Source organism: Mya arenaria, chromosome 1 (genome assembly GCF_026914265.1).
Source record: "Mya arenaria isolate MELC-2E11 chromosome 1, ASM2691426v1".
Lineage (NCBI taxonomy): Eukaryota > Metazoa > Mollusca > Bivalvia > Myida > Myidae > Mya > Mya arenaria.
This window is the reverse complement of record NC_069122.1, coordinates 18,632,190-18,657,780: the sequence shown is the minus strand read 5'-3', so window position 1 is coordinate 18,657,780 and position 25,591 is coordinate 18,632,190. Positions and strand designations below refer to the sequence as shown.

At 36.0% G+C, this 25,591-nt stretch overlaps 1 protein-coding gene across 1 annotated transcript; it reads left to right on the top strand.

Moving 5' to 3' along the window:
• Positions 1 to 120: 120 nt before the first annotated feature.
• Positions 121 to 25,591, top strand: LOC128231501 (dipeptidase 1-like). The gene is made up of 10 exons (XM_052944423.1): positions 121 to 862; positions 5,185 to 5,332; positions 5,920 to 6,052; positions 6,643 to 6,793; positions 12,088 to 12,172; positions 14,420 to 14,596; positions 17,827 to 17,923; positions 18,208 to 18,283; positions 20,116 to 20,251; positions 23,490 to 25,591. Exons 1-10 carry the CDS (start codon positions 513 to 515, stop codon positions 23,589 to 23,591), a joined length of 1,455 nt encoding a protein of 484 aa, XP_052800383.1. The 5' UTR covers positions 121 to 512; the 3' UTR covers positions 23,592 to 25,591.

The window sequence follows — 25,591 nt, the reverse complement described above, 5'->3', positions numbered from 1 at the left end:
ATCACCTGTGCATACATGCATTGCCTGCCATCGACAAATATATGCATTTATACTTCTCAAGTAGTGTTAACTGCATTATTGTTGAGCTGCTTTTAGGTAACATGTTCTGCACCAGTGAGTTCACCATCATATCCCTTACCTCTTATCTCACTGGTTTTATGAATAAACAGTGTATAGGACTACATTGTATAGTTATTTACTTAACTTTATTACTATATGCTAGAGGATTTATAAACAGTATAAATAAGAACTGCAATACAAAGTACATTTGTAAGATTTACACGATCTGAACGTCTTGAAACTGCTTGTCAACACTTCAACCTATAATTTATATTTGCGTATGCAAAATCACTCATTTACATAGATAAGGTTAACATTAATGCGTGCCGCCGTCTCGTTCCAGTACCCATTATAATAATTCAAAGCGAACCGGACTTTGCATCTAGATGTGTTTGATAAGAATATGTATTCTTGACTCGGCATAAACTGGTGTATATTTGCATTAATCTCACATGGATGAAAACGAATGCGTGGCCTATTCAAACTCTTCCGGAAGTGCTACAGTTAATTCGAGGACAATTTTATTCGAAGACAAAAGCAAATCGAAAATGCAAACGCGCGTCGTTTACGGAGCGTTGTTCGTCTTGATTGTCGCCGTGCTTGCTCTTGTGATCGCACTCGCCGTGGTGGCCACTCAGAACAAGGACACGACTTCCGGCGGCGCGGATGTTGACGGGGGGTCTTCCAGCAGCGGTCAGACCGGAAGTGAGGGCACTGATCTTCCGGTAGTGGACTGTTCATACGCAGCTTCTAACCTGGACAAGGCGAAATGTGTTCTGGATAGTTATCCGTTGGTTGACGGGTGAGCAAAACCATTTAAAATGCCGTTTAGTAGATTTTTTAGTTATAAGACCGTGTTTTTTTCTTGAGTGGAGACATGTGCGCACGATATGTAACGTCGTCGGATACACCCGATATTAAAAGTCGTTTTTACGCTCTGTACTGCTTTGTTTAATTGGGTACTTGATACAAATGTAGAATTTGTGGATGAAACCCCCATCTTCAATCAATAATTAAGACTTTTTTTCTTTTAATGAAGTTTAAAAAATAGTATCTTGTTCTATATCGTAATATATTTCACCGAGTTAGCGACAAAATTTATATTTCACGAGAATCCACTTTTGGTGTTCAAGAGGGGAAATATATGACTATCTTACACTGAAACAAACAATTATCTTCTATTTATTTATATTATCATAATTTTTAAGAAAGAATGTAAGACAGTTTGCAATCCTTGGCTAATAAACCTGAATTGTTTGTTCGTTATATTTTTCACCGAGCGAGTAAGATAATTTATAGTTTACGATTATTCTGTTTTGGGGTTCAAGAGGTGAAATATACTGCTTTCTTACACTGATTATTTTTTCTTTACATAATATGCTTTAAATGGGAATTATAAGTCATTGATTTTCTATTTTTTTAATTTTAAAGCGTTTGGAATGACGTTGTTGAAAGTTGTTTATGAACGAGAGTAGGCAATTTAAAATTTCAAAACTGTGAAAAAATGTAATTGATATTTTCACTGTCTGAAACTGTGAAGCATCAATCTTATTGCCCTTTGGCAATTGCGGTTATCATCCGATTAATCCAACTTCGGATATGTTCAGATCGCGAATCATTGCATAACAATATACATGGAAATTGTTTATCTTGTTATTGTTTGTATTGTGTCAGTAGGTCCCGTAAAAATAAAATAACATCTTAGAAAGCGTTTATTTTTGAGATTTTAAATGAATTGTTGCCATTTGTGTTTCAATTTTACGTTTAAAAGATATTTCAAGTGGTAGATCTTTTCCCTTGTTATTGCAACGTCATATGATAAACTGTTTCCGGTTACGGTCTGGTCGTTCTATTTACAGAATGGGTGAGAAAGAATTACTGTAAGGTTTTCGTAAAAGAAACGAAGTTGGGGTTATTAACAATTCTTCAATAAAATAATGAACTATTGGTGTAAATATAAGTAATAAATTGCGGGATTGATGTCATTATCTGGGATATGAACGCAATTGGGTTGGTCAAATTCGGACACTTTAACCACCCCTACTTCGTTCATACCCAGATAATGACATCAATACCGCAATTCATTCTTTAAATATCCCATTTTGTTACGTTTTTCCTTCTCTAACTAATTTTATACTACCGCCTGTGCTTAGCTTTGCTTGCGTGAAGCATCGAAGTGGTTTTAAACATAGTCCTTCAATATCCTACGTAGTGCGCTGTATGATACAGATAGAAATTGTAAACAACTCATCGTACTATTTTATGAAGTTTAAATCATTCGCATGAAAGAAACTTTCGCAATGTTCATGTATAATGTTGCTTTAGCCGATTTATATGATTTTCATGTATGATTATACAGCACGGTGTTGCCTAAGAAAGTATCATATATGAATAATACATGTTATAATTAATTAAATCAGAAATAATTTGATGCAGTTTGAAAACATTATAGAAGGTGTAAGTACAATAGTATGCACTCAAGTAGCATGTTAATCGAACTTAATTCAAAACAAATATGAATTATAAAAAGAAAACGATATTTTCAGATTTCTGCCTCAGCTTATTAAAATGTTTCGCGTTTAAGTAAAAGCATCAGCGGATACAGGGGGTTGCTACCGCCCCCCCCCCCCCGCCCCGCCCGAAAAAATAAATCGCCCAAATGTACTTTTAAATTCATAATAGGAGAAAAAGGGTTAAGGAATATGCCCAAAATGCAGTCATTTCGGACTAGAAATTGTTAAAATTTTCTTGGGGAAGTACCAACACCCCCGTCCGTCAACACTTAAAATTCTTGGGGGCGGGGTGCAAGTCAAAAGGTTACACCCTCAAGTAACGCCGCCTCTTATATCAAACCTTGGAACCGCCCCTGAATAGTGAGTGCTATTTTTAGGTTTTTTACGTGATTAAGTCGACAGGCCGGGCGCAACTGAAAGATTCCAATTTTCGCATCGTTCAGTTGGAAATTAACCACGAACGTGCTTGCGTGATCGATCAGTTTCAAAATCATTCACTTTATTAAAAACACTTCATGGCTGAATGGAAATTTGGCGCTGTTTACGTTATTTAATGACAATGTGGCGATGGCAATCTACCTGGTGGATTTTTGGTAGTCCGAGCTCTTCTAAATGATTAACTGTGAATCTGACCGGCGTTCCATTAGCGAATGCCTGAGTCTGAACACTAATGGAAGATAGAGTTTGTTTTTATCTAGAAACTTATACATAATATATGAGAGATTGTATCGGATATGAATAAATTTATACCCAAATCCTATTATAGGTTTCTTGATGATTGTAGGAATCTACCAAGCTCACCATACAGCATAGCATGTTTCTCTTAGCATTTCAGAATATGCTTCATAAAATCAATTTGAACCTTTTCTATTTGGTTATGGTCACCATAGCCCCATATTTCACAGGCATAACTTAGAATAGATTCCCCTGTATTGTCAAATAATTTCAGTTGCCAGTCTTTAGAGAAACACAGATTTCTGATATTAACATCAAATCAAAATGATATCTTGTTATAGAAACAAAACACAAAATAATATTTAAAGTGACTCTCTCATATTTTTGGATGAAACATTTGTTTTCCCGGTTATGCATCTAAAAACACTTATTTTGTCATTATTTTACTCTATGATATCGAATTTGCAGAAAAAATAAAGTTATGGCATAAATTTTATTTTGTTTTTAGTTGGGTTCGAACCCACACCGGTAAAGTAAAAAAAAATAGAAAACAGACGGCTAGTCCACACGGCCACTGAGACTTACACAAATTTGGTGGATATGTTGACCTGTTAAGGATACATTGATAACATCACGTAATAATGTCAATCAACCAATCAAGCAACACCACAGCCTTATTTAATTTTCAATCGCGTTATTAACGCTAATGAAAATTGTGGATTTCAAGGACGATATTTGAGCAAATATCATCAATTTGCTTAAGGGTTTCAGCTTTTAGTATTAATTTGGTTTTAAACTCCTTATATGATTTGCTACTCTCCAGATTTTACTGTGAAACGAAAACGAGGGCTTTTATCCTACCCCATGAAAGTAGTAAATGATGGCCCATATAAACTCAGTCTAGTAAACATTTGATTTATGCAAAAGTAGACAGGTAAACTCGAAATAACAAATAATGCACACAGTAGTTTAAGCTTTTCAGCTATCTCAAAACTGTAATACTTACTTATGAGGTAGTAATATATATTTCACAAGATGTTGACACATGCTTCATATAGAAGCCCGCACTTAAGTTGACACGCAATCAAAATGTGCTTTCTGCCACATTTAATATCTATTATAAATATTCAAGGTCAATGCGTTTCACCGATTTTTATTCAAAACAAACCAAAGTCGACTGTGGATGCTATAAATATCTCGTTGTATTCATATTGTAAACTTGATATTCTTGTTGTAAACACTTACTTCAACGACCACACATGAATATCCGGTGATTTGGTAGCGATTTAAAACTTTCGAAGGGAACATATTTATGACAGACATGCAATGAAACGAATTTGCTCATGGTGATGGTGATGCTACTGCTTAGAAGCTGCTGCTGCTGCTGCTGATGATGATGATGATAATAAAGATGATAATTAAGATGATGATGATTATGATGATGATGATTATAATGATGACGATGACGATGCTGTTGCTGCTGCTGCTGCTGCTGCTGATGATGATGATGATGATGATGATGCTACTGCTGATGCTGCTGCTTAAAATGATGATTGTAATGATGTTGATGATGATGCTGCTGATGATTATAATGATGATGCTGCTACTGCTGCTGCTGCTGAGAATGATGATGGTAATGATGATGATGATGATGATGATGATTATGATGATGATGATGATGATGATGATGATGATGATGATGATGATGATGATATTGTTGCTGCTGCTGCTGCTGCTGCTGCTGATGATGATGATGATAATGATGATGATGATGATAGTTATGACGATCATGATCATGATCATGATGAAGCATTTGTGCGACTTAGAGTTGACAGTCAAGTCGACGCACTGTAGTTTCCGATGACTCCTTCAGATTAAGGGCTGCCAACCATAATTGACAGTGATATTTATCATCGTCTGTATCTTATTTCTTTAGGCACAACGATCTACCATACCGCTACCGACGTTACTCCAATACGGCTGTGTATACGGTTGATCTGACGTCAGATCTACGTAAGACCTGGAACACGAATCTCTCTCATACCGATATACCGAGGCTCCGGAAGGGAAAACTTGGGGCACAGGTATACACATGAATTCATGTTTTTTTTTGTCTCGTTGAAGAAAAATATTAAAGACATTTTTAGTATGACCATGGTTTTTATTCGTAGCATTTTATTTCTTTAAGTAACCTGACGTCAGGCGCGTAGCTGCCTTTACGCGAGTTTGCGGCTGAATCCTCATGATTTTGAAAAAAAATCCTAAAACTATCCATTTTCCAGTGCTAAATAAAGCACCTCAGAACGCCCAGAATGCATAATGGTTTTCAAAAATTTCCGAGTAGGCATACCCCCGAAATCCCCTTAGCACAATTATAATTTCACTTGAATTAAGAGCTAGCTACGCTCCTAGACGTCATCAAACATGTCAACAGACGTTACTTTATTTGGTCCCGTCCAGATCTTATAATCGAATAGACAATTCTGTAAGTTTTTATTACGAAACAATGCAACGGTTCGACTAGATAGATAGGTTACATATTTTTATTTGAATGTGCAGCTTAATTTGAATTGTTTGTGCGTCATAATAAACAAAAATGATTTACGTCATCACAAACTACCTGACGTTACATCTATACGGTTATACATACTAACAATTTTATATTTCACAGTTCTGGGCGTGTTACGTTCCTTGTAAGTCCCAATACAAGGACGCCGTTCTTCTTTCCCTCGAGCAACTTGACGTCATCAAGAAATACGTCACACGCTACCCTGACACATTCCAATGGGTGACAACCGCACAAGGTATCAATCATTGATGTTTTCCTTTAAATATAAATGTTGTTGTTTTTTGTCTTGAGCATGAGCTGCTTATCATGGCTGGGAATCCCACTCGACCGTCGGAGGAGTCGAGATGGAGCAAATGTCTGCCACTTAACACGAGTGTTATCCATTATGTTTGTGTTGAAATTGTCAATTAAGTTTATATAGGGTTTTGTGCCGGTCATGACCATGCTTCCTATCAAGTTTAGGGCCATTGGTTCCATTGTTCTTCATACATTGATCGGAAATGTTGTTTTTCTGTTCAATGTCACCACGACCTTAACCTTTGACCCACTGACCTAAATTTCAAAGTTTATTTACTGGTCGTGACCAACCTGCCTACCAAGCTTGAGGTTCGTGGGCCGAAGGGTTCTTTAGTTATTGCTTGTAAATGGATACTCAGCTTAAGGTCAACGGCACCTTGACCTTTGATCCAATGATATCAATATCAATATCAGAGTTTATCTGTTAGTCATTGAAGTGTTCAAGTGAGGGACTGCGCATGTCACTTGACCTCGGGCCTAGATAAATATTGTTCGTCAACGCTTAACTGCTTATACTACTGTTTAAAGGAATCTTGGACGCATTCAAGATGGGAAAGATTGGAAGCTTGGTCGGATTGGAAGGAGGTCATTCCATTGACAGCAGTTTCGGTTCACTGCGCATGTTCTATGACCTCGGGGTCAGATACATGACCGTCACACATAGCTGCAACACTCCTTGGTAAATTATATTTTTGAATCTTAAAAGACGCATTCTCAACCTTTTCCAGTCATTAACATTACTATTTTCAGAAGTGAGTAAGGTAAATATTGCTTGTGAGTATTAGGCCAGAAATAAAAGAAATCAGTTTATGGATATAATGATATCATTGAATAAACTACAGTCGAACCTCGATGGCTCGAACTCCCAAGTACCGGCGAAAATACATCGAGCCTCGGAACATTCGAGCGGGATTGTTTACCTTCAGTATAAAGAAATCGGTCCTTTACATCTAGTTCGAGCCAACTAGGAATTCGAGCCAAGCGAGTTGGAGCCAACGGGGTTCGACTGTAAATGTTTGGCGGCCAGCCAATGCCACGACCATGGAACAGTTCTTGGAAAGATTTCTCTTTAACCTTGACTATAATTGTTTGAAAGTTTATATATATATATATATATATATATATATATATATATATATATATATATATATATATATATATATATATATATATATATATATATATACATATATGTATGGCAGCGATGTAAAACAAGCTAAATATAGAATTATTTGTTATCCGACCCTGGGTTTGATCCTGATCATTGATCTACGTAAATGGGCTCTGCTCTGAACACGCTGCCTCCTCATGGTGAAGTTTGGTGCCAACTTGTTTGAAATTTACCCATGCATGGGCAATTAACAGACTAGACAAGCCCAAAACACAAGGAATTTGTCCCTAAACAGTGACATTGACCTTCATACAAGGACTTTTAAGCAATGACCCTCAAGCGTGACCTTGACCTATAACCTTACAGACATGGGTCTTAGACGCGATACGGCGTGACCTTCGTTCTACAGACATGCGTCTTGGACGCAACAAGGCGTGACCGTCGCCCTACTGACATGGGTCTTGGACGCGACACGCCAAGACCGTCGCCCTACAGACATGGGTCTTGGACGCGACTAGCCGTGACCTTCAACCTATAGACAAGGGTTTTGGAAGCGACACGCCGTGATAGTCACCCTACAGACATGGGTCTTGGAAGCGACACTTTGGGACAGTCGCCCTGCAGACATGGGTCTTGAACGTGACACGCCGTGACCTTCAACCTATAGACATGGGTCTTGGAAATGACACGCCGTGACAATCGCCTTACAGACATGGGTCTTGGACGCGACACGCCGTGACAATCGCCCTACAGAAATGGGTCTTGGACGCGACACGCCGTGACAGTCGTCCTACAGACATGGGTCTTGGACGTGATACACCGTACGGGCGGAGATATTTTCCAGGCGTAGTTTGAATAATATAATGTTTAGTGTTAGAGGCGGAACCAGCCGGGTTTTTGGGGCGAAATATGTAAATGAGGTGGGACGGAATTAAAATACCGGGCGGAATTTCAGGTTATGGGCGGATTTTCAGATTTAGCTTGATATTTTGTTACGGGCGGAATTCAACTCAGAATGAGACGAAACTTCAGTTGTGGGCGGAATTTTAGATTACGTGCGGAATTTCAGATTCACACGGAATTTCAGTTACTGGCAGAATTTTAGTTTACGGGCGGATATTCATACATATGTCACATGGAGTTTAATTAATTTTAATTTTATGTGCGCAATAATTTACATGCGAAAACTATGATTAATTCACGGACTTAAAAACAATGCGAATAACCATACTAAAGCTTACTCAATTTATTCTCCATTTCAAATATAAATACGCAGAATAATAAAAGTTAGATTATCATATTAGCTATAAAATATAAGTCAAGTCACAAGTACACTTCACAGTAGAATGAGTACTTCCTTATTGTTCATCCATCTAGTATTCGTCAACTGTTATCGCGCATACGTGTTCCTCTTAGTGGTGGCCAGGGAACGTCATGGCAGCATTTTCTGTCATATCACATACTCTGAAAATAAGACATTATATTTTTTTTATTAAACCGAAAGTATAAGCTTTCTTATCATAAGAAAACTGAAAGCTTTTTTTCTCAAAACAACAACAACACACTTATAAAAGTGATATAAGACAAGTGCTATATTGCTTAACTCTGTGTATGGATACCTAAGTCTTCGGTATATGAATTTGCACAATGATTTGTAAAAGGGTAACCATGAGCCTTTACTTCTGCCTTATGATTATATTTTAGGCAGTGTACTTGTAATACAGTATCTACCTTCGAGTATTGCCAGTGGCCAAGCATATGCTTTCTTGCATCACTAGGGCGAGGTTTCCCAATACTAGTTCCCCATGGAGTTCGCCAGTTTGGTAATGGTGAACACCTTGTCAATGAGGTCATACATCAAGTTGTCTACGTTTGCCCTCTTTCGGATAGCATTGGTACATGTTTCGTTCTATAAACCTCACTGTGAGGTAATAGCCTCACCTGTCAATAAGTTGAAACTTGGGAAAGTTTTCTTATACTGTATCTTGTAAATAAAGTTTTAATGATTTCCTTCTATTGAAATTGTGTATTTCAGGTTTATTTATAGGAATTGCATAATTTACACTCCTGAATTGAAACATGATCCATGGATAACCCTGTAACACATGTCAACAATTACAGAAATAAAGTCATACGTAAAATGCCATTTAAGTTGCATGTCATAGTACAAGGCTGGTTGAATCGTATTTCAAATAAATGGTTATTAAAGTCAGTTTAGTTAAGAAAATGTTATTTATCTTTTCAAAGTCACAAACTTCTGAGCGTAAGGTTTTATTTGCCATTATAGTATCATAACATTATGATTAAACAAACAGGTTTAACTAAATTTGTAGTGTTTCTTGCAGCACACTCATTAAGGTAGCAACGACTCCTGAAATAACCGTTTGATTAACATTCTGATATGTGTATGAACAAAATAAGTAGAGAACATGATTATGTTTCGGGAGGCCAGAAGACGTGATGACTGAGCAATATTGAAATGTATTCTTACCACAACAGAGTTGCCTGGTGTTACAGGAGTGGGGATGGTTGGCATGAGTTTTCTTGCCAAGTTGCCCTTCTCCGATAACTGTAAAAGTTGTTTGATTAATTGCAACAATCACCTTATTACAATTAAATGACGACTTATTTTAGCTGTTTACATAATCCATATAATTTTAATAAATATAACTGCTCTCATTCATACCCTTATTTTATCACGAATTACATCTTTATAAAACATATATGGCACATTAATTAATTAAGCACTTTAGAGGTTTACTCGAGAAAGCCATTACCTTTGCTGTGAAATTTGTTGATGGAGATGCAGTCGACTTCTGCGTGTGAAAGTGGCTGCTGAAATATCAAGAAGAACACATGTGTAATGCAGTTATTTCTGTTTAATATTTTTTTAATTTAAAGATTGTTTTTAAAATCAAGACTAAAACCGTTATTCCAGCATAATGCAGAACTTAATTAACGTTTTGTTGTTTAAACAAACATATTAAAATGAATATATTATGTGAACTCGGTAGATTCCGGCAAGATTCATTTTGATAACACCGACAGCAATTGTAATTTACTCGGAAACTTTCGCGGAAAGCCGAGGGTTAATGCTGATATCTTCTTTCGTTGCACATATGAACTTCTTTGTGAAGTTTAATGATTGCGAGAATGCTTTTCGGGTGAAAATTATGTAACAAGGCAAATATAAGGTAATATGGTTATAATAAACATAGTATTGATACCCAACCAAATATTTTGTAAAGCATAAACTAAGCATTCTTAATCGCATCAAACTTACTCTATGTAAATCAAACAAAATAGTTGTAAAAGTGAGAACAGACAAACACAATTTCAAAACTGGTTAAACGAGAAATAGAAAAGTTACCTCCATCTTTCATGACCACGAACCTCTTTGAAGTGTTGCATTTGATTATCTGCCAGTCTCACACAGCATATGCATTTTATTTCTCGATTCAAAATTTGTAAGACACCCCAAGTCCGCGTTATTCTTATCAATCACGGCTAATGTTCCATCTGTTGGTCAATACACACAACCATACGTTTTAACTATAACGTTTCTCACGCAAGTTCAAATGTTTTCTTGGTAAAAGTCTAGTTATCCATTTTTCGAAAGCGTCGTACATCTTGTGAAAGGGCCGCTTGTGAAACACATGACCGGAGTAAATAAAGGTTAAGGTTCTCAAAGGGAAATCCGACCAGATCTTTGCAAGATAAGGCGAGTATTTATAAACAGCTGGGTCTTGTACCCCATTGAAAGCCCATGAGGCTTATCGGTGAGTCAAATATTGAAGCACAGTAGTGTACATGATGACCTCGAATCGAGTGGAAGTCAATTATTTATAGCCGACTAAGGTAAGTTTAGTTTTAATTGATATTAGTGGTTGATGTTATAATGTCCAAATTAGTGTCATAAGTAACTTTTTAAGTTGACTTTAAAGTTCATAAAAGCTGAGTGTAAATTTATATCATGGGGTCATGTATTCATTTTCCTTTATGTGTTTGACCTTTATTTTTATTTTTGTTGCATATTTTATATTACATGGAGTATGCGGTGTTCAGATGAAAGCATGGAAGATGTTTAGCTTTTAACTCGCTATGTGAAATCTAAATGATAAAGGGAACAAAAACAATTCAATAATTTTCATGACTTTCGAATTATTTTGGATTTTTTTGGCTGAAAATATTAGGCTAAGTTCGAAATTACGCGCCACTAAAATGTTTAAGTAGGATATTCCGTCCCAAAGGTTTCGTATAAAAAACAAAGTACGAAATTCCGTGTTACACAAATGTTAGGGTATATAAATACGCCCGTAATTTGTTTACGCCTGGAACTTCCAATATTTTCACGCCCAGAATCCATTAGAAACTTAGAGGGATATCGGGCGGAATAATGATTCCGTCCATACTCCAGGCGGAATTCACCGATTCCGTGCCAATTCCGCCTCAATTCCGCCCGGAATCCGCCCGGAATCCGCCCCTTTATTTCGTACGGGACGCCGCGATCTTCGTCCTACAGACACAGGTCCTTGACGGAACAGGCTGTCTTGTTATGATATACAAACATAAATCTTGCAACACGCCTCCTTCTCATGGTGACACTGTCGCATAGCAAAACAACATTTTAGACATACAAAATTGAAGGTATTATGCATAAGCATGGACATAGTGCACACAATAATACTATTTCGAGTATATCAGCGATACAGTTTTATAATCGAACCACTGATAGGTACCTTTAATGTAGTTTCTGCCCGATGAAACTGGCGTTTACCCTAAAGAAGAAATCGATACTCTCATCTGTCTTTTTTACAAACCAAGCATAATAACGTAATATTCTAATTTCTCTATCTTTTCAGGGCAGACAATTGGCGCCAAGACGCACCCGACTATAATGAGACGGCGGACGAAAAACCACTTGGTGGACTTACAGACTTCGGAAAGGTACAATAAATCCATGTTGTTATAAAAATAAAATTCTGGAATTTGGAAAGGTACACATGAGTTCAATTTGTTATTACAATTATATGTTCAGGGATTTGGAAAGGTACAATCCATGTTGTTATTAGTATAATTATGCTCAGGTTGGACTAACAGACTTCGAAAGGTACAATAAATAGATCCATGCTGTTATTAAAATAAAAATTCTGGAATTTGTTAAGGTACACATGAATCAATATTGTAATTAAAGTTCTGGAGCTTGAAAGGGTACACATGAGTCCATTTTGTTTTTAAAATTAAAATTCTGGAATTTGGAAAGGTACACATGAATCCATGTTGTTTTTAAAATTAAAATTCTGGAATTTGGAAAGGTACACATGAATCCATGTTGTTTTAAAAATTAAAATTCTGGAATATGGAAAGGTACACATGAATCCATGTTGTTTTTAAAATTAAAGTTCTGGAATTTGGAAAGGTACACATGAGTCCATTTTGTTATTAAAATTAAAGTTCTGGAATTTGTTAAGGTACACATGAATCAATATTGTAATTAAAGTTCTGGAGCTTGAAAGGGTACACATGAGTCCATTTTGTTTTTAAAATTAAAATTCTGGAATTTGGAAAGGTACACATGAGTCCATTTTGTTTTTAAAATTAAAATTCTGGAATTTGTTAAGGTACACATGAATCAATATTGTAATTAAAGTTCTGGAGCTTGAAAGGGTACACATGAGTCCATTTTGTTTTTAAAATTAAAATTCTGGAATTTGGAAAGGTACACATGAATCCATGTTGTTTTTAAAATTAAAATTCTGGAATTTGGAAAGGTACACATGAATCCATGTTGTTTTAAAAATTAGAATTCTGGAATTTGGAAAGGTACACATGAATCCATGTTGTTTTTAAAATTAAAGTTCTGGAATTTGGAAAGGTACACATGAGTCCATTTTGTTATTAAAATTAAAGTTCTGGAATTTGGAAAGGTACACATGAGTCCATTTTGTTTTTAGAATTAAAATTCTGGAATTTGGAAAGGTACACATGAATCCATGTTGTTTTTAAAATTAAAATTCTGGAATTTGGAAAGGTACACATGAATCCATGTTGTTTTTAAAATTAAAGTTCTGGAATTTGGAAAGGTACACATGAGTCCATTTTGTTATTAAAATTAAAGTTCTGGAATTTGGAAAGGTACACATGAGTCCATTTTGTTATTAAAATTTAAGTTATGGAGCATGAAAAGGTACACATGAGTCCATTTTGTTATTAAAATTACAATGTTCAGGGATTTGGAAAGGTACACGTGACATGTGTTTTTGATGATAATTCTAATTGCTTTTTAACCATGTTTACGAATTAGAGTGTTTATGGTATAACGTAGAGTCGTATAATAACGGAAAGAAAAGAATCGGCTCTAAAGTAATAAAATAGGAACACCTCGTAAATCTTTTTTCGAAAGCAACAACGGTTATACGATACAAGTAGATTGCGTAGTAATTTAAATTAAGCAGTTAACCTTTATGAATTAACACTTGTGACCTTTTTTGATTTAATGCAAAATTACACTTTACGGGAAATTCATAATAACTTAATGATAATAAAATCACGCTAATACACTACAATTAATTAATTGTATTATTCAGATTACTCAAATAATTGATCAGGGATGTAATTAGTCCATCTTTACATAATTTTGTCCGATTAGATACATCGTTCTTGTATCTAATTAAGTCCAATATCGAATACCATCCCAGGCCAGCCCGTATTAAGTCTAAATTATTTATAATGCGAATACTATACATAAAATACCTCTATACCACTGATTTCGAAGGAGGGTTTACATCAGGACTTTTAAATTTGTTTAAAGCTGCACTCTCACAGATTGGCCGTTTTTACAACTTTTTTTTGTCTTGGAACAAGCAAATTTATGCGAAAATTCTAAGAAACCAGGCATATAAGATTGCTGACAAAAATTAGACCGCAGATTTTTTTTTTATTTAAGTTAAAAAAAAATGTTTAATGCATTTTTCTTAAACCGTTAGTAACGCTCTTTAAGCCATAAAACATTAAGTTTCGAACGCAAATATGCATATCTGCGATCTGATCTTTTGTCAGCAGTCTTGAATCACTGGTTTGCAGTTTTGGCGCAAAAAATGCTCATTTAAAGATAAAAAAAGTTGTAAAAACGGTATATCTGTGAGAGTGAAGTTTTTATTAAAGCTCTAAAGTGTTGTTTTCTATATATTTCAGCAAGTTATTTTGGAAATGAATCGTATCGGAATGCTCGTGGACCTGGCACACGTTGCCAAGGCGACCATGGTTTCAACACTGGCGATTGCGCGCGCACCTGTAATCTACAGCCACTCCTCCGCCTTTGCGCTCTGTAACCACTACCGGAATGTACAGGACGACGTTCTTAAACTTACGGTAACGCATTGTTACCAAACTTAACCATTGAAGCAATGCTTTAAGAAATTTTCTATTAAGTAAACATACTTAATCACTATGCACCAGTCAATTGTAACCACGGCTCCCCCAGGTCCGGGGAATAGCCGGGACTTTGACTTTCGGTCCAGCCAAGCCCGGGTCCCTGCCCTGCGGGGACGAACTGCTGGTTAAATCCCCTCCAAATGCCCCCGCATCCCAGGGACCCTAGGTAAGGACCGTTCCCCGCTATTTTGGGCCCAAAGACAAAACCACCGCATTCACCCGGCACTGCGGGGCCACCTGAGAGGTAAAAACACGGCCAATTTTCCCCGCTATCCACGGTATACCCCCGGACCTGGGGGCCGTGGTTACAATTGACTGGTGCACTACCTGAGCGATATTTACGATGTGTCTAATACACGGCCTGTAAACGCCAGCTCCACCAGTTTACGGCGGTGCAAAGAAAAAGAGCTGTCGCCACTTCCGTGGTGGTGCTGTGCCCTATGTTTACATGAACAAACGTGAGTACGATTTATATTTTATTTGATAATTTCATTTAACGGATATATTTCGGAAATCGGAGAATGTAGTACCGTGTAAGAACACTTCTACTGTAGGCTGGTTACTATTTCGTTTCAATATTGTGCAAATTGTGTTGCCTGGAGCTTTTACCCGAATCAGACGTGTGCATATTTTGAGATCTGATTGCATAGCATGTACATTTCGGTGCTTACACACCCCGTAAGAACATTCTCACGCATGCAAACATAACTGTTATGTATTGTACCTATGCCGGAACACAACCAAACCTAAAAAGCACTTCTTAAAAAGGAAAAATGCACATATTTATAAAAGTGGTGGCGCTGTTGCCCTAGTGGTGGCGCTGTCGAGTAGTGGTGGCGCTATCGAGCTAACTTGATTTTTAACGTGTGTGTATGTGTTTATTTTGTTTTTTTCTTCCTCAATATAATAGTGTTTTTATGAAAAGTTAGAAAAATCGGCAAATGTTGTTTTTTGTTGTTGTTTTTTTAGGTGGTACAAATAAAACTGTTTAACTCTTACACTCTATGTAACTGATATTTATAATGACGCAAAATGCATGCAACCTGCCTGTTTAAAAATGATGAAAACGGGTTTAAATATCGTGTTTTCAATGTAAGATATGTCCCACTTGCCGCCTGAATGAGTCCTGATAAACCTCAAGTTAATTGCGTTTGAAATAAAGTATGTTTTAAATGTGCGGTGTGTCTATTATTACTGATCAAATATGGTTTGAGAAATCGCAACAATCTTAAGTGCAGGGAAAATAAACACGAGCTGACTGAATCGTTATCGACTTCGTGTTTTGTTGATTTAAGTTTATCAAGGTCTGTCCGCTATATTTAAGACACTGGCACCGGATTTTCAAACTCAATCATTGTTTAAAAAAAAAATCCAAAAAAATCTTATAATTCTAAACTAAAAATCATAATACCGAAAATGTGAAAAAATATTGAAAACTATTTTATTTAATAAATATGCACTTTGTACTGTATATTATACTAGCATATACATATTTTTAATAGTTTTTCGCATTTTCGGTATTATGATTTTTAGTTAAGAGTTATAAGATTTTTTTAGATTTTTTTTAAAAATGATTGAGTTTGAAAATCCGAGGCCAGTGATTAAAGATACACTCTTACTCCCAAATAAGATCTACCACATTTAATAATATTGTTTCAATAGTCCAAAAAGGATGAATTATTGTCGAAAACAATGGTTCTTATGAAGGATGCCGTGTTTAAATAGAAGGCAATGAGCATAAAACACAGTATTTCTGCCTTATGAGACTATAGCAGACCACAGTAAATCTTTTAGCATTCACCAATCATTTAGTATGTTTGCGCTTTCTGCTTTTAAATACACGATTACGATCTTGTTAAAGGTAATTAATATTTTCCATAAGTGAATTATTTAGTAAGAAGATAAAAGGTTTATCAGTCAAAATTGATATTGGTTATGCATTTGTATGTAATGATTTGGTATAAGAGTGTCACTTTAAGCAGTGTATGTGTACAACGTGATAAATTGCGTCAAAAATGCTACGTCGGAGGGCAATATTTTGCTTCGGATGAAGACTTTAAACATAGATAACTTTTCTATTTCGTCACCATTTAAATGAAACATAGCACAGTCTACGCCGCTTACGTAGCCCCACATTCAGTCTTTTACCAGAATTTGATTGGAGTTTGGTTTTTTAAAACACTTCAACCAACCTTTCACAATACGGCCGTCTGACGGAGCACTGTCAAACTTATTATTCTGGAAACATATTTGTCGAAGTGTTTGTTGAAACTAATCACCTTATCTTCGGTAATACAACGAAGGAAGAGCTATTTAAGCGGTATAGACTGCCCGTTGTTTCATTTAAAATGGTGTAATAAAAGAAAAGTTATCATTGAGGTCTTTAGTTTAAGCAACATGTTGCCTTCCGACGTAGCATACTAGTAGTATATGACGTAATTTACCACGTGGTATACACACACTGTTAAGAATATAAGTGACATGATAAAGAAGTGACTGCAACTCGCAATCAAAAGCAGGCATTGGAAGACTTGAAGAAAAAATGTTATATACAAGAAATCAGGGTGTGGTGTCCTAGATTTTTGCGAGTAGACCGCTATGTTCTATAACTGGCTCACTGCCACCGAATTTTCAAAATCATTTTTTTTCTTAAAAAATAAAAGATAAAATCTTTCTCCTTGAGAATATAAAGACAGTACATAGTGCATATTTATAAACAAAACAATATTTTTCAATAATTTTTCACATTTTGGGAATCGTAATTTTTAGTTTGAAATTATAAGGGGGTTTTTCTTCTTATTTAAAAAAAAGAGTGTAAACCGGTGCCAGTGAACTGGTTCGGTGTATAGAACAGATACACTGGATACAACTTCCTGGGTAAAACCAGTACTGAGTACACTATTTACCAGTACTACCCTTTAAATGCCGAACGCTGGGCAACGTAGCTACTAATGCCATATTTTAACGTTTTTCGGTTTGAGGCAGCCGGGCCTGAACCCCCGACCTTCCGCACCCGAAGCGAACGCTCTCCCAAATGAGCTAACGGAAAATTATATTACCAAATGAAAGATTGGGTCGGCAATGTAAAAAACAAAGTCGGAAGCGAATAGAACAGTTTTAATCCTTAATTTAATCCATTTACACGTTATCGTAACATGTATTTTCAGAAAACAAACGGCGGATTGGTGATGGTGAACTTTTACGACAAATACGTCACTTGTTATCCTATGAACGGCACAGAATCTACCCTCGCCCATGTCGCAGGTATACATTTTAAACAACGTGTGTATTGAGCATTTTGGGAATACCTACTCGAGGGACCCGAGTTTCTACAGTTCGAAACTGAAAACAGTTACATAAGTCCACAGCGCATGCGCTAAATGCCATGTTTTCGGTTTTTTATAACTCCATCTTTATCGTAACAGCACCTTATCCATATCCGGAAACTGAATCTATGCGTTGTTGGGAGGGCCAATTTTCACAAGGAATGTATGTGTTACTCAACTACGAATCACGTATTATTTGCATTATTACTCCCCTTCTTTCAGATCACATAGATTACATCAAGAACCTTATTGGGGTCGATCACGTGGGTATAGGGGCTGACTATGACGGTGTCCCCTCGTAAGTATATTTTTTTCAGCATCCTTCTTTTCTGAAAAAACATCGAAACGTCGACAACTTTGTCGGTCTAAACCTTTACTCTTGTCCCTAACTCAAACACCGTTCATGATACTAGCATGCGCCTTAGTGCACGTTAAAAGTGGTTATAAAACTACGCCACGTGTAGCTAAATATGCATTTACACATATCTTATGGAATGTACACGTGTCTTATACGTGGTACACATACCGTATGAAATGTACACGTGTCTTATACTACGTTGTACACATACCTTATGAAATATACACGTGTCTTATACGTTGAACACATACCTTATAAAATGTACACGTGTCTTATACGTTGTACACATACTTTATGAAATGTACACGTGTCTTATACGTTGTACACATACCTTATGAAATGTACACGTGTCTTATACGTTGTACACATACCTTATGAAATGTACACGTGTCTTATACGTTGTACACATACCTTATGAAGGATACACCTGTCTTATACGTTCTACACATACCTTATGAAATGTACACGTGTCTTATACATTGAACACATACCTTATGAAGGATACACCTGTCTTATACGTTGTACACATACCGTATGAAATGTACACGTGTCTTATACGTTGTACACATACCTTATGAAATGTACACGTGTCTTATACGTTGTACACATACTTTATGAAATGTACACGTGTCTTATACGTTGTACACATACCTTATGAAATGTACACGTGTCTTATACGTTGTACACATACCTTATGAAGGATACACCTGTCTTATACGTTGTACACATACCGTATGAAATGTACACGTGTCTTATACATTGAACACATACCTTATGAAGGATACACCTGTCTTATACGTTGTACACATACCGTATGAAATGTACACGTGTCTTATACGTTGTACATATACCTTAGGAAATGTACACGTGTCTTATACGTTGTACACATACCTTAGGAAATGTACACTTGTCTTATACGTTATACACATACCTTATGAAATGTACACGTGTCTTATACGTTATACACATACCGTATGAAATGTACACGTGTCTTATACGTTATACGCATACCGTATGAAATGTACACGTGTCTTATACGTTATACGCATACCGTATGAAATGTACACGTGTCTTATACGTTATACGCATACCGTATGAAATGTACACGTGTCTTATACGTTGTACGCATACCTTAGGAAATGTACACGTGTCTTATACGTTATACACATACCTTAGGAAATGTACACGTGTCTTATACGTTGTACATATACCTTAGGAAATGTACACGTGTCTTATACGTTGTACACATACCTTAGGAAATGTACACTTGTCTTATACGTTATACACATACCTTAGGAAATGTACACGTGTCTTATACGTTATACACATACCTTAGGAAATGTACACTTGTTTTATACGTTGTATAACACGTACCTTACACAATATATAATATATCTTTATCAATTGACAAAAGGATTTATTTTATACATGTCATTGGTACAATAATATGTTGTTAACAATTGTATATTGATCATGTACCTTTTACCGTATACAATTATACAAGATAATCAGTTGTAATAAGCATGCACTAAGTATATAATATACACTAATATATAATAAACGCGTGACTTATTGTACACATAACTTATACCAAGTGCACCATATACACCTTCGCCGAAGTATTCATTGAACTAGGGATAAAACGATGATTGATAAAGCCGAGGTCGCCGATAATCGAATGTATTATCACAGAATCGATTATAATTATGATTTTGACCGATTTTCTATTCCTACAATTTACACGTGACTATACGTGTCACTCTTTTTTGCAGACTTCCGGTTGGCCTAGAAGACGTGTCCACCTACCCGGCCTTGTTCGCTGAGCTCGTGCGGCGAGGCTGGAACGAGGCTGACCTTCAAAAACTCGCCGGCCGTAATCTCATCCGGGTACTTAGGCAGGCAGAGAAGGTGATAAATTTATCGAATTGATTAAAACGACTTTCATCAGATCTTTAAGCATGTAGTGAAGTAATTGATTTATATATGACATTTCTATGCTTTTAATGCTTCGTTTCGTTCGGGTTGCAAATACAATTAGACATATGAAAAATACAAATCTTCCAAAGTAAAAAACTTACAGTTTAAATGCATTTCTTTTACTATTTTTACTTGCTTTAACATTAAATTTAGCATTTACCTCGGGTCATGCCCGGTGTGTATGCGGAAATATCTTGCCATGTTTTTAACTAAGTTTAAATGTCAGATTTTAGCTATTATTTACATTCTCTTCATATGGCAACCTATCATAAACTTTTTTTACTGAGAGAAATGATTTGTAGTATAAATGCATTCGGGTAAAGAAAACGTTTTCTCGAAAAGTAGTTTGTTGGCAATCTAAGAGGAGTCCCATTTAACACATAAATGGCAGAAATTCTCTAGTTCGATTAATGTGAAGCTCAATTAGAGTACAACGTAAAGGTTTTTATTATTATTATTATGTTGTTGTTGTTGTTATTGTTGTTGTTGTGTTGTTGCTACTGCTGGTGCTACTGCTGGTGCTACTGCTGGTGCTACTTCTGGTGCTAATGTTATGATACTGTCTTTGTTATTGTTGTTGTTATTATTGTTGTTGCTGTTGGTGTAGTCGCTGTTGTTGTCGTTGTTGTTGTTGCTGTTGTTGTTTGACAAATGGTCAATGTAGTCACATATTAAAGGAGCGATGTGGTAACAATAGGCGGTGGTGAAATCGTGCACAACCCTTACATTTGGTCTAAATTACAAAGGTGTCCATATGTCTATTTACTTAAAACTCAGTGTACACATTATGCACCAGTTAACCACGCCCCCCCCCCTCCACCCAAGGTCCGGAGATTTACGTTAGAAACATAGATTTATTTCATGTGTTTTTGTGGTAAATAGAGATTTATCAGTGAAATAAATTTGATATTTCACCATTTTGAAAAAGTGTAATAACATATTAATATTTCACTGTTTTTTTTAAGACTGCACTAGCACAGATTAAATGTTTTGACAACTTTTTTTTACTTTTTGTCTTGAAACGAACCAATTCTTGCGAAAATGCATGGAAATCAATGATACAGACTGCTGACACAAAACAATCACAAGATTTCATATTTATGATCAAAAATTGATGTTTTGTGCAAATGTCAGCCATAAATCATTAGTTTTCGAACGTTAAAAGGAAAAGTCTTATATCACTGGTTTTCATATATGTACGCCAAAAAATGGTTTATTCCAAGAATATGAAGGAAGTTGTAAAAACGGTAAATCTGTGAGAGTGCAGCTTTAAAAAGGGAACTTCTTTTTTCTGGATTTAACTTCCCTGTTCCTTATTCAATTTACAATTGGAGTTGCTCCCCTTGTGGTTACCATAGTAAATACAACAAAAGTTACTTCCTTTTAACAGCACCTGTAAAATATCAAGCGGGATAACTCTTTTCTTATCGGTCGATCAAGTTGATGGTCGTTACTATCGGTCGCTAGTTTGTGCTTACTCACCTGTATATTATATACATGTTCTTAAGGCGCCTGCTTCAAAAAATTATAAAATGGACAGTTGACAAAACTTGGTTCTCAACATCATTAAAATTGAAATTAATCGCATGCTAGTTTGCAATTTTGAAATATAACTGAAAACCCAGCACTCACAGTTTTGATGTATGCCAGGGGTCGTATTCATCAAACAACTTCTTAAGTCATTTTTAGCTTAAGTCAATTTCCTAAAATTTTCGTTGTCAAATGAAAATACATCAAGGTATGTTTCTTGAATCAAATCAATGAAGTATTTCAGATACTATGAAGCGATTGTATCATATAATAAGTAAGAATCTTAACTTTAGAAAATGACTTAAGTTAGGAAACGACTTAAACTGTCTTATGAATACCGCTCTAGAAACTAAAACTCTGGCCCCAATTTCTCGAAACTTTTTAAGTCCCTCATAGCAGAATTAAGCTTAGGTCATGATTTTTTTTCCAATAATTTACATAAGATTTACTTCTTTAAGAGTTTTTTATACTGTAGATAGGAATTGTCATTATGATAATCACAATTAACCATTTTTCATCTATCATAATTCAATTTAAGTATGTAATTTGGCTAATTGAAATAAGCTACTTAAGCCTGTTAAGCTTAAGAAGTTTCTAGAAATTGGGGCCAGTTTCTCACCTAAACCCCAAAGCCGACCTTCTCTTATTAGCTGCGATAGTCGACATTACTTTTAGTAGAGCTCGTTCACTGGTATATGTCATGACCAATCCAGAGAAGAAGCTAAGCTTCCCGCTTAATTTTGCTACATTCACACCAATTATTTCACAATACTTCGAGCAGCTAATATAAAAAACAGCATCAACCTTTACTGCAAATTATTGTTCACAAAAGCAGACACATTTTCAGGTCACCAGAAACTTGCGATTTTCCAGTCTCTCGGAATATCACTCCGCATATACAATAAATCTGCATGATTTTTGACAGCTGTGACAGTGACAACTATAAACTTGTTTTCTTCCACGTTTTAAATCAGCAAACGCTTAAAAAAATTGATGCGATTAATTTAATTTCCAAATTTCAGGTCTAAACTAATGTTGCAAGTTCATCTGTGCCTCGCTGAATGAAATATCTATTTATGTATTCATACGCAGTCAACTTGTTTTTTAAAGTTGTGTGAGCAATTGCAAAAAAAAAATAATCTTGTAGAAACAATATGTACTGTTAATATTTTTTTTTTGCTTATTGTGTGTTTATAAAATAGAATGCTGCGAATAACTGTATAATGCATTTAAGCCCTATTTTATTCCGGCATGCACTTTAATAATTCAGTTATGCTGTCAAAATATGAGGCACTCAACGGGGTGCGTCATGGTGATTAAAACAGACAGAAAAAACGTTAAAACCTTCGTTGGTAGCATGAAATAAAAAGATTACCGAAAGTTCATATTTTCTCTCGTGGCTATACCAGTCGTGAAAATATGAATTTCGGTGCCCAGTCGATAAAATAAAATCGATATCTCACTGAAACAAACAATTACATTCATGTAAAATGTAAATCGGATTTTCTGATGTAAGATTAGCAAAGATTACCTCGAACTTAGATGCACGTCGGATATCTTAATTTGATTTGTAGGTCGAATACATTAATGTTAAATGTTTGATCTATGCATTTACACATGTCTGTCTCCGTTTTCACAGGTGAAAGCTGAAATGTCACACGAGGCTCCGCACGAGGATATGCTTCCCTTTGAAGTTGCCGCACCGGAAGAAGTGTGTCACACGCGCCTTGACACGTGGTAGTCGTACGCCTTATCCGCCGCACATGTGAATATATTCAAGCTCCTTCGCAATATACGACATTCGGAACTCCTCGGCCATTTTTCATCGAAAACAACATTGGATGTATGCCGGTACATCAGTAGAAGTAGTTCGTAAAAATCTAAATGCTAGTATAAATTGATTGTAGTGTTTTAACGTATATTTTGTATATCTAAGTTTAAAATGATTGTTAGTGAAGTGATTTATTGCATAACTAATTAAGATTTCCAGATTACCGTCATTCAGTTTAACTGCTTAATTGAAATTACTACGCGATCTACTTGCAGCGTACTTAAAATGTAAAGATTTCTGACATTGTAAACCGTCCATATACATTCGAGGTTGTTTTCGATGAAAATTGGCCGGGGAGCTCCGAATCTCGCAATGTACGAGTGAATGAAGGAGTAGTCAGGAGAAGGAACCGCTGTGTGGAGTTTGGTATACTTATAACCGTACATTGCGTGCACCCGATACGTTTTTGAAAATTATTTGTTCTGTGATAATCATTTTTTACTCATGAAATCATAAACCATTATACCGACGACAGTGTGTGTATACCACGTCATAAAATGCGTCATAAATGCTACGTTGTAAGGCAATATTTTCCTTCGAATGAAGACTTTAAACAAAGATAACTTTCATATTTCTTCACCATTTTAAATGAAACATAGCTCAGTCTACGCCACTTACAGAGCCCCGCCTTTGGTCTTGGCATTTGATTGAGAGTTGAGTTTCTTAAAACACTTCGACATACCTTTTACAATACGGCCGTCTGACGGAGCACTGTCAAAATCATTATTTTGGAACCAGGTTTGTCGAAGTGTTTGTTGAAACTAATCACCTTAATAAACTTCGGTAATAAAACGAAGGAGGGGCTCTTTAAGCCACATAGACTGTCCTTTGTTTCATTTAAAATGGTGCAGTAAAAGAAAAGTTATCTTTGATTGAAGTATTTATTTTAAGCAAAATGTTGCCTTTCGACGTAGTATATATAACGTTTTTTATCACGTGGTATACATGACGTAATTTATCACGTGGTATACATGACGTAATTTATCACGTGGTATACACACACTGGACGAGCATATCGGTCATGAAATGTCACTATTATTTTGTACATCATTATTAGATTATACGCTTGTACACGTGTTGTATCATATCCAGCATAAAAATATATATTCCATTACCTGGCGCGTAGCTGCCTATACGCGAGTTCGCGGCTGAATCCATATGATTCTGACAAAAAAATAAATAATTCAGACAAAGTTCCAGTATCCGTACTTGACCTTACATGCTGTTACATACACATGGACATTGAACATGTAATTATATACAGTCGAACCCCGTTGGCTCGAACTCGTTTGGCTCGAAATCATCGTTGGCTCGAACTAGATGTAAAGGTCCGTTTGCTTTATACTTAAGGTAAAAAATCCCGCTTGGCTCGATTTTTCTGAGGCTCGAAGTATTTTCGCCGGTCCCTTTCAGCCAACGGGGTTTGACTGTATATCAATTGCAAAAAGGACCGAAAATTAGACTTCTGTTAGACAATCTGAGTATTATTAACATAACTCGGGCTTAGTCGTTTGCTATTTTATAGAAAGTGAAAGTAATTGTAGATCCTAACACTGTCCATTTTTCAGTACTAAAGAAGCACCTCAGAACTCACCACATTGCACCATTGTTTTCGTATATTTCAGGAGGGGGGGGGGGCACGCCCCCAGACCCCCTAGCACATTTATGAATCTACATGAATATAGGGCAAGCTACGCCACTGCTAACATATATAATCGAGAACAATATTAGTGTTTTTATACCATATGCACAAAATGTATGGAATTAATCAGGTGCATAATATTTTATCTGATAGCAATGCGACTGACTTGACGTTGATTCTATAAGTGTTCAGACTATATCTCGCATTTTCACATGCCTGTTATATATGGCTTTTTACATCGATGAAATAAATTATTTACTTATATAAA

Bases quoted from the DNA above. Each gene is read 5' to 3' on its own strand.
- LOC128231501 (XM_052944423.1), top strand. From the start codon at position 513: ATGGATGAAAACGAATGCGTGGCCTATTCAAACTCTTCCGGAAGTGCT. The intron at 6,053-6,642 runs GTATCAATCATT...TACTGTTTAAAG, and splicing joins ATGGGTGACAACCGCACAAG to GAATCTTGGACGCATTCAAG. The intron at 6,794-12,087 runs GTAAATTATATT...CTATCTTTTCAG, and splicing joins CATAGCTGCAACACTCCTTG to GGCAGACAATTGGCGCCAAG.